Raw genomic sequence first — 10,849 nt, 5'->3', positions numbered from 1 at the left:
TGTTTATAAGATCTCGTGTAAGAGTTACGATGCAAGTCATGTGGAACAGACGTATAGACAGCTGAGATCAAGAATCACGGAGCATAAGAACCATATCTGATGGAATACCTCTACTCGTAATGTCATAACGGAGCATCGGTTACAGAAGACCATGATTTCGATTAGGATTACAATACTGGACGAGGAGCCTCACTATAGGAAAAGATTTATTTCTGAGATGATATTAATCAAGAGACGCATGGACCTGCAGATGGATATGGAGGGGCTTCCCAAGGCCTATCTCCTGATCATAGACAAGCTATAAAGGTTTGAATTGTTGTCTAGTCAGTCAGTGTTATTCGTACGGTATTGATTCGTACAGTAATGAGTCTTTTTGGCATTTATCGATTACTTTCTTATTCTTGGAATTGATTAACGCTTTAATGATACATTTTTCCATCTGTTATCTTGAAAAATTACTAATTAAAAAACAAAAAGTAACTCACTGTGTCTGATATTGACTGGTCAACATTATCAGGAGCTGGTTCTTGAATTATTTTTGTAGTGTTTGTGGTATGTGATGCTCTGTGAACATGGTGAGCCTTATATTTGCTAGATAATTAATTATAAGCTTAAGATTGTTGGATAAATTAGTTTTTATTCTATTTTACGATATATTTCTTAATTTCTTTTCTTTTTTCTTTCTCTCTTTTTGGTTTTAATTCTGACATTTAAATTCTCAATGTAGAGGAATTCATCATGATAGGATAATTTTTATTTATAATTTTTATATATGTTAGTTTATATTGTCTTTGAGAAAGAAAAGTGAGCCGAAACATGTAATGCGTTTTAATGAATAAAGAAGTTTCACACATCATAGGTATATTATTTACGCGACGTCTTCTACGCTTGACTCCTACTGTCCGTATTCTTTTCAGTTCTAATAACATTTGAAATATGACAAATATTCTTGGATTTGTCGAAAATATGTTGCATAGTTCACAAAACAAATTCAATGTCAATTCTTTTTTATTTCCATTGCCTTGTCAAATCGAAATAAATTGATGAAGCCTTTATATAATTTAATTAGAGAGTCTTCATCTTATGTACAATATAAAATCACATTTGTTTTATTCAAATTTTAAGATTGACTTTCGGCCAATTTTTCCAATTTCTATCTCATTAATAAATGTAGTAGAATGCGTTAAAAAAAATTAATTTCAACATATAGAGCAAAACAATTCACAATTTCTCATTTCTAAGTACAGCGTTAGAAAATATCCATGCAAGTACTTTTATATTACCTTATTTCCAATGCAGTCTTTCCAGTATTAATCATGTATATAACAATACTGTTTTTTATATTGCATTGTACAAAATTAATAACAAAAAATGTAATTCTTATGTTTGTATCATTTCACAAACAATATAAGTATCTTGCATAGAGGAAAATAACAATAAATATGCAGTTGCATTCTATAATTGCATATTCATTCCTCCATTACACATTAATATAACAATAGTTGTAACAAAAAGATATATATCTTATACATTAGGATAGATCGAAAAAAAATTTTTGAAAATCAATTAACAATATCCCTCAAAGTTATGGACCTCAATATGATTTGGATAAAATTTCGTCGAAATTGATTAATAATAATACTCTTCAAGTATCTTATCCCTCGATTTAGAAATTAGTATTTATACATTTCTTGGATACATATGTCAAAATTCGAAAAAATATTTAAATTTCAATACAATTTGCGTTTGGAGAGACGCTATTAGCGCTATTTGTGTCATTCTATCCTTGTTTTACGTCTAATAAACAATGAAGATAGAATGACAAAAGTCGCGTTAATAGCGTCTCCCCGAACGCACCATTGTATTACTTGTTCTTTTTGGTCGCTGAACACGAATCCGACAAGATCAGAAGTACATTTCAAAATGATGGATCCAATATGATAGAGTGAGTAAAAAGTCCCGGACCGATGAAATATCTTGGGAACTAAGCATTTCTGAAAGAAATGTTTCCTACAAAATATAAAGTTATAGGATATAGTTTAAACGATCCATTCACTGATCTGGCCCTGGATTCTGATCTTGAGTGGTGTTGCCAAAGTCAGGTAAAGGTCACATCGAATGTTTTAAATATTCTATTTTTGATTCCAAAAATCTAATAGCTGATATCGACAGCTTTTCAGAACACTATAATAAAGTTATTTTTATTGAGTACTTTTCAAGTTATATCCAGTGAGAAATGATAATGGAATCGATGTCGAATTGACGTCGATTTGATGTCTATTCGATGATTTCGATCATTCAGTCAATTCCATTGTCATTTCTTATTGGGTATAACTCGAAAGGGTAAGGCTCGAAGATTATAGTACCACCAAGCATTACGCAAAGTGTCCGACTGAAATTCCGGCTGAAGTATCCGGCTAAAATTTCTTGAATATTATTCAGGATAACATGTCCTGGATAACATTTGTCAAGATCAAGAGGTCATTGAAAATTGTACCTCTTATTTTCATTTTTACGTTATTATTAAAAATAAATAAATAAATTTTAAATAAATAAAAATAAATAAATTTTTAATAACTTTGAAGAGTACTCAATAAAAAATAACTTTTATTATAGTGTTTTGTTAATATAGTGTTTTGGAAAATTCTCGACATCGGTTATTAGAGTCTGGAATCGAAAATAAGGTGTGTCATTTAAAAAAATTAATATGACCTTGCCCTGATCTTAGGAACCCAAGATTGCATTGACTAGATCAGTGAATAGATCATTTAAAACTCAGCAACTTTTGTAAGAAACATTTCTTTCGGAAATGCGGGATATTTCCCGGTCTTGGACTTTACTCATCCTTTGTGTAGTCATATTGGATTCGCCATTTTGAAATGTGTACTTTTGATCTCGGATTTGTTAGCGACCAAAAAAGAATAGATAGATACCAAATTATATTAAAATTTCGATATTTTTTTCAAATTTTGATACATGTATTCAAGAAATGTATAAATACTAATTTCAAAGTCGAGAGACAACCTGAAGATATTAATCGATGAAATTTTACTCAAATCATATTGTGACTCATAACTATCTTTTGGAGGTATTGCTAATTGATTTTCAAAAAATTTGTTGACTTATCCTATATATATCTTATACTACACACACTCTCTCTCTCTCTCTCTCTCTCTCTCTCTCTCTCTCTATATATATATATATATATATATATATATATCCTATATATCTTACTACATATATATCTTACTACAATATATTAGAAAACTATTGTATTTTCCATTATCTTGAGGCTATTTTACTTTGAAAATAAGCAATGGCATCCTGTATAGTTGCAAAGATTTTCAATGATATCATCCCGTATACATATAAGTCACACTTCTTGATTGTTTCGAAAATAGGGCTAGGACAATTGACGAAGTAAAACTTAATATTCACCTGAGTGAATTCTTCTACGATTACATGCAGGACTTGAACGCTACTGGGATCGATGTAACTCAATGCGCTCATATCCATGATTATACACTGTAATTCACACTCTCTGGAGTTTTTCTCATCCAAAAAGCAATCCTCTTCGGCCAATTTTTTTCTGTACTTAATAATTTTTTGGGGACACACTCCCACAAGTTTGTATATAATGGACTTGAAATAGCTATTATTGGCGAAATTCAAAGGCCCACAATAGTGAAATATTTTTATTCCGTGTATCTCTACCGCCTAAAAACAAAAATCAATATAAAAACTGATTATTTTCTGATTTATTCAATATGCCTTACCGCTTTGTATCTACTCATGTCTAAATACAGATCTGTATGCGGTATATGACCCAATAAGCATGTATAAGGTCGAATAACTTGCAATAAAATCATGACCAGCGACACGAGCAATCCAGCAAGCAATCCAATGTCGATATTTATCAATATTACTACGAAAAACGTTATAATCCAAATTACAGCATCGATTTTGCTTAGTTTCCAAAATTTAACGAATTGATTGATTTGTTGAAACATTCCTTTTAACGCTACCTGCATGAAAAGTCTTTAAGAATTATACGCTTTCTTAATGACAATGCGAGATTTTCTTTATAATACAATCTACACGTACAACTATTATGGAAGCCAAGACACATCTTGGTAGAAGCTCAAAAAATGGCCCGATCCACAAAAGTATAATAAGCAATAATAAGCAAGATACAATACTCGCTATCTGCGTACGTCCCCCGACGGTTTGCTGAATAAGAGATCTACTCAAGGAAGCCGATATTGGCATGCAGGAGAAGAAAGAACCCATTACGTTACTAAAACCCTAAAATTAGAATAATAATTTGCCAGAATTATTAATGAAAGCTCAATAATTGTTAAAATATTAATGTCTGACCATTGCAAGAAGTTCTTGATTCGAATCTATCTCATAATTAAGCTTTTGTGCGAATATTAACGCCATTGATACAGTGATAGTATATGAAACCATAGTTATCGCAATACTATCAACCAACACTAAGGGTAATAATTCGAAACTTGGCACTTCTGGCTTGGGCAATCTATTTAAAAGAATTAATATTTATACATAAGAATTAATATTTTAATAATATCTAAATTTTAAGTAGATACTAGAATTTTGGCAAATATTAAAATGTTAAAAAATAAAATATTATACATATACCCCGTAGGAATATGCCCAACGGTTTCAATATCATAAATTTTTGGTAAATCACAATATCGAGAGACTAATGTTCCACCAACCACTGCAATAAGTTCAATGGGTATTGGTATGCTGCATTTTTTTTTCATTCTTGGCTAATGGAATATAAATCATATTTTTAGCTCTTTTACGAATATCCAATTAAAGTATTAATATATTATTTACCTTTAGATATTCATTGTTGACAACAAGAATAATAATTGATACAGTCGATACGGTTACAGCGGCTATATTGGTATTCTTTATTTCTTTAAATACATCTATAATAGTCTGAAAATAAAAAAAAATATAAAATCTTTTTCTGTTATACTAATCTGAAAACAAGTACAATTGTAAACAAATAGACCATTTTGTCCACATAATTGTTGTGCATATTGTTCAACGACATAATAGATTTTATACATTTCTATGATACTATTATATTGAAAATATTTTAAAGCAATTTTTATAATATAAAGTTGCACATATTCGTATCTATGCATAATGAGAAAAGTATTTTCGAAGTTGATAATTTTTTATTCTGTAACTGATAAACTGATTAATAGTGTGTCGCACAGACATATAACCTCTAGAATTAAAATTCGCAGTAACCCTACTAAATAATATCTAATAATATATTTTTACATTAAATATAATAGTTTTCTTATTTAAATGTTTATATAAACAAAAGAAGAAAATTAATAAAATATTTTATTTTTTGAAAAAAAATGTTTTATAATAATTTTTTTCATTTTATCTTTTATAATTAAATCTTTTTAGTATACATAGATTGTTTTAACATAAAAAAATATGGTATCTTTACTAGAAATTTATAATGAAAGATTCAAATCTATTTTTCTTGTTATATATACTTGTTATATATAATACTACATTTACTATAGTACATTTACTATATAATTCATGATATAAAAATATTTCATGTGTTATATGATAAAGATTTTCAAATCTGTTGATTGATTGCAGGACAAAGAGGTTCTCAGATCTTTCTGTCCTACAATCAATAAAGCTTAAAAAATTTATCATACAACAGAAACGGAAAAATGTAATATTATGTACGAGAAATATAATTTATGTTTACTTACAAAAATCAATTTGAAGTAACCTTTTTGCTTTGGCAATTTTAAACCAAGAAGATCCTTGATTTGAGATATTAAAACATAAACAGCAGCTGCTGTTGTAAAACTGTTTACTAAAGTTTCACTCAGCAAAGTTGTTACAATGCCTAATTGGAATGTATACATTATTATCTATAATGATAAGCAAATCTATTTATTTTCCCTTTTCAATTTTAAAAGAAATATGCTTTCAAAGATGCAAAAGATATTTACCTGAAAAATTCCGACCATTAATGTCACAGCTGTTGCTACTTGCATAGGTGTATATCCATATGAGACATCTTGGAGATTTTGTAAAACAGCATCCGTAGCATTTGCAAATGTGTGTCCGACATATGGATTTGAGTAAAATGTGACTACTTTGCCAGTCATTAAGCAAACCACAGCAAAAGTTCCTGATGAGTGCCAAGAATGTTTGATTGTTCAAGGTAGTTGAATAAGTTCATATTAAGATGTATTATTTCTAACTGTTCTGTAACGGAAGTTAATCAAATAAATGTATTAACCAGGAGAGTTGCAAAATGTATATATTTTTGCAACTTGGTTTTAACTCGATGTTATCTCTAATACAACTTTCAAATTTAGTATATTCTATTAATATCATCTGTATTCTTACCTATAGATACATGCTTGGATGTGCCAAAAAGGAAATATATGAAGACTGGAAAAAAGGCCATATATATGCCAACTACCGGCGGCAAATTTCCCAGAAGCGCATAAGCCATACCTTGTGGTATATGCATAATTGCTACTGTTAAGCCTGAAATAATATCAGGCAATATATCTTCCCTCCAATTATATTGGCTGAGCCATTGTACCACTGGAACTATAGACACTATACAAGACTGCCAGTTCTTTGATTTAACATTGTTTATCACATTCTGCATCACTGTAAACAGATTATTTGTGCTTATACTTAAATTTATGTTTTTACATAGGATGTGTTTGTGCCTCATTATAACTTACAGGATGATTTTGGTTTCTCATAATCGTAATTTTGATTCAGCATTTCGTGTTCATAGAGAGGCCTTTCTAAGCGTATTTGCAGCATACTGCTTTTATTCATGATCTTCAATGGCGAATGTGTTTAATTTTAACAACTGTATCTATCTCTGAGCTCAATGTCAGAACTAATGTGAGATTATCTTTTTTGTTTTATACAATGTATCTATAATCAAATCAACATTATATAACTGATATGATATTTTTGAGATTCATGATAATTCTCTATCTCTAGATTTACAAATCAACATTTCTTCATTTTTCACGATTATGTAACATCTTGAGCAGAATTTTCCACACACACACACACACACACACACACACACACGTACACACACACACGCGCGCGCGCCACCCCCTCCCCCCTACCCACACACACACACATACCATCTCTCTCATATTTTATTGTTTAATTTGTATTGATTTATGCAGAGTAAAAGATTCATCTAATGAATATGTATATGAACATATTATTAAATGCATCGCTCTGGTTAGTCTTTATGTTATATAATATGTATTACTACAAATATATATAAAATTTGAATTAGATTAAAATTATAAATATATTTTAAACTTTGTCACCATTTTGTCCGTTTTAGCTAGTTAGCTACTCAATGAAAAGCGTAAATTTACATGTGTCCCAAGTAGCACAGCAGCGCTTGCGAAGCGCTAAAAAACCGATTATGGGATATTTGTTAACGTTTTGCAAGTGCTATGTGCTACTTGGAATGTGTGTGTGTGTGTGTTGTGTGTGTGTGTGTGTGCGTGGTATGTGTGTATGTATATATCTACATATTAAAGATTCTTCGATCTCTTTTAATCCTCAGCAAAAAGAATGAAATTACTAGCACGTGACTAATAATCTGACGAAATTTCAGACGCATTGATTGGCTGTGTAGTTGTGTAGTATAACAATATTCATATTTACAATTTCAATTTAGATTTCCTAACCTACAATACCTACAACTGTCTCCGCAACCACTTGTCAGATTTGTTTTGATTTGTCGGTGTTTTCTTAAACATTTCGCAATATTTTTTTTTATCTCGAATAATGTCAAATCTCGAGATCAGAATCCAAAAGGTGTTTCATATTCTGTCGCAAGAGGCAAAAGGTTTGTCTTTTTATTTTCTCTAATATTTAAGTATGCGAACTAACCTCTACAATTAATTTAATGTATGTATCGATTTCAAAAAGATTTATATAGTATTAATATTTGGTTACATTTACATACATATTATAAATACTCGCACTATAATTTGTGATTTTCATTACATCAGTAAATATTTATGAAACAATCATATAAGTGCATACGTAAATGTAATTTGGGTAAATATTACGTCACTCTTTCCGATGTTCCAGTCATTTTATAAATTTGTATATTTTCCATATTTTCATACATAGAATACATTTTGAAAAACAAAATCTTTGCTCAAGTTTTATTTTTCTTTTTAATTTCAAAATTTTTGATGTCGGTAAGTTAGATAATGATAAATCAATGAAAATTTACGATTACGCACTTACGATTAAGTCGATTCTACATTAGTCGCAAGTTTGTTGCGACAGCCAATATGAAACGTTGATTTCAAAATGCAAATGATTTCAATGCTTCAAATTGGCTGTCACAACAAATTGCGATCGGCTTGCAATTAATATAGAACCGGCCTAATAGTTCCCATACACAGAACGCTTACCGCGCGGCCGAAGTTGGCGCGATAGCCAATCAACGTCTCGCTTGCTCGGAAGTAATAGATACATAATTTCCACCGCGCGATAAAAATTGAACTCAATCCAACTTTTGCCGCGCGGCGGAAGTAATATTATATCATTTCTAGAAGTTTTGCATGAGGCCGACTTAAGAACATAGAATTATTAGTTAGTGGGGTAACTTCCGCCGCACGGCAAGCATTGTTGCGTTGTGTGTGCGGAAACTATAAGTCTGGTATTCATAGTCAGATATATTCAAAATCGTCTTAAGTACAGTTTTAAGAAGTCATCAACCAATCAGAGAGCTATATTATGGCCGTAGCACAGACTCTTGCATAACGCATATTGCATAGTGCATAAGGGAATCAATCAAAATTCTTCTTTTCCATGGTATGGGAGGAAAATAAAGATTCTGATTAGTTGACTTGCACTATGCGTTATGCGTCATGCAAACATCTATGCTGTGGCTTTTAACGTCTTAAGACATTACTTAAGACATTGACGAGATACTGTTAAAGACTGTCAACTCTGAGCAAATTTTCGGTGATATAAAAAGAACCTCGAGGACCTAGAGATAATTGAAGAATGCTGACATTATCGACAATTGATATAAATTTGGTATTATTAACATAAATATTTTGCTCATGCATTATTCATGATTTTTTATTACATAAATGTTCCATAAATAAATATGTATACTTGTAAAGCTATAATATCCTATATATTATATAATAATATTATATATATAATATCCTATATATAGAAAAATTACAATTTTTTTGCTGCAGTTGTCCTTTCTATTAATAATCAAAGTTTGACGATAACACTGAAATCACAATTTTAAAGAATAATTGAATATTATTGAGTTCTAAATGCATAGATACGTCTATTAAACTAATAAATCGTCTAATAAATCATAAAATTAATATATTATTATTAATTTTTAATTCTTAATCATTTCATATCAATATTTTTAAGAACGTGAACTTCCATAAGGAGTCTTTATAGTCTTTAATAGTATTTCGTCGGTGCTTAAGAGAATCCTAAGTTCGGATCTACAATAGTGTTTTAAATCGTGTTTTAAATATAAGAAATTGATCAATAAATAGTCGAATGCGAGGAAAATAATCGATTGCGGTTCGTCCATTTTTATGGCTTAAGGCTTAAAAATCTATTACAAATCCGGGCTTACCGAACTTGATCTATAGTACAGATTTTTTTAATTCCAAATTCGATAATAGTAACATCTTTGATTCATTTCTTACATTATATTATATATCGTTTTGTCTTACTCAAACGCATACATCTGTCTTTATTTATCATATGCCAACACCATCTATCGCAAGACCGCGCAACTACTGCTACGTGGAATTTTAGCTCTATTGACATTCCTAGTTTTCGCAAAGCATTCGTATACACGTATTTTCTACACGGTGAAAATATTTTTTTTCTAGACCTTCAATCTTAGTTCTACAAACTCGGTATTGTTCGTATTAGTAATATGATTTCAAGCTTATTTTTAAAATATATGGACTCTAAAACTCTTATATCAAGCAAATATATACCTGGAGTGATAGTTGAAGCTAAAAGTAAGTCAATTTTTTAACTTTGTTTCGACTTTCTCATGAAATCCAATGCAGAGGTCCTATTTGTGCGTACTTTAATTTATGTAATAAAACACTTTCACACAATCTGTAAATCCAATTTGGAGATTTTTTACTTAGAAATGTTAGTAAAACAAACGACTTTAGCATCCCAGATAATCAAGCGTGCGATTCCCGCATCAATTCGCACAAGATATCGCTACCATTACTGTACTGCCACAAGGTAGCGATGTATGGCGTAGCATACTGTGGCTACGTTGTGATTACTGTGTCCAATGTGGTGCCGAGCGTGTCTGGGCACCGGCGATAATTAACAGCGAAAGACAATTGGCGGGAAATTGTTAAGTTTGCAAATAAATGTTACTCATTGATTCTGACTTATATGCTATAAAGTAGTTTAATACAAACTCAAATGATTGTTTAGAACGTATAGATTACAAAAATAGAGACATGATTGCGTACGTATGACGGCTCGGATATCGCATTACTAGGTTAGAATATGAGAAATTAAGAAAACCTCTAATATAAGTATTTATCCGACGACGCGAGCAATTACCTAATGACGTGAGAAGTCCGAACCGACGTCGCAGCGAACATAGTGATTATTAATCTTACCGACTTAACTAAACTCTAGGCTCGCTGAGGCTCACAAAAGATCCGCACGCAGAACGCTATGACACCAGAGAGAGAGAGAGAGAGAGAGAGAGAGAGAGAGAAGAAAG

The 10,849-nt window shown here is 30.8% G+C and overlaps 2 protein-coding genes across 2 annotated transcripts in view; one reads left to right on the top strand and one right to left on the bottom strand.

Annotated features, from left to right (window-relative positions):
* Positions 1 to 3,282: 3,282 nt before the first annotated feature.
* On the bottom strand, positions 3,283 to 6,882 carry LOC105620778 (solute carrier family 26 member 10). Its single transcript, XM_012202268.1, has 10 exons — positions 6,783 to 6,882; positions 6,433 to 6,705; positions 6,030 to 6,211; positions 5,784 to 5,948; positions 4,867 to 4,971; positions 4,663 to 4,796; positions 4,378 to 4,540; positions 4,105 to 4,305; positions 3,777 to 4,025; positions 3,283 to 3,717 (listed from the first exon to the last, which is right to left on the bottom strand). Exons 1-10 carry the CDS (start codon positions 6,880 to 6,882, stop codon positions 3,283 to 3,285), a joined length of 2,007 nt encoding a protein of 668 aa, XP_012057658.1.
* Positions 6,883 to 7,869: 987 nt separating this feature from the next.
* Positions 7,870 to 10,849, top strand: part of LOC105620777 (jmjC domain-containing protein 7) — a 43,641-nt gene continuing 40,661 nt past the window's right edge. Inside the window, exon 1 of the mRNA XM_012202266.1 lies at positions 7,870 to 7,930. Coding sequence (XP_012057656.1) covers positions 7,870 to 7,930 — 61 coding nt within the window. The remainder of the gene's footprint in view (positions 7,931 to 10,849) is intronic.

The sequence above is a fragment of the Atta cephalotes genome (genome assembly GCF_000143395.1).
Source record: "Atta cephalotes unplaced genomic scaffold scaffold00029, whole genome shotgun sequence".
In the NCBI taxonomy this organism is placed as follows: domain Eukaryota; kingdom Metazoa; phylum Arthropoda; class Insecta; order Hymenoptera; family Formicidae; genus Atta; species Atta cephalotes.
The sequence above is the reverse complement of the archived record's forward strand: the minus strand, read 5'-3'. Positions and strand labels throughout refer to the sequence as shown.

Coding starts and splice junctions, on each gene's coding strand:
- LOC105620778 (XM_012202268.1), bottom strand. CDS start 6,882: ATGAATAAAAGCAGTATGCTGCAAATACGCTTAGAAAGGCCTCTCTAT. Junction 4,972..5,783: donor GTTACTTCAAATTGATTTTT/GTAAGTAAACAT, acceptor TTTTATTTTCAG/ACTATTATAGATGTATTTAA. Junction 4,306..4,377: donor ATCAAGAACTTCTTGCAATG/GTCAGACATTAA, acceptor TTCTAATTTTAG/GGTTTTAGTAACGTAATGGG.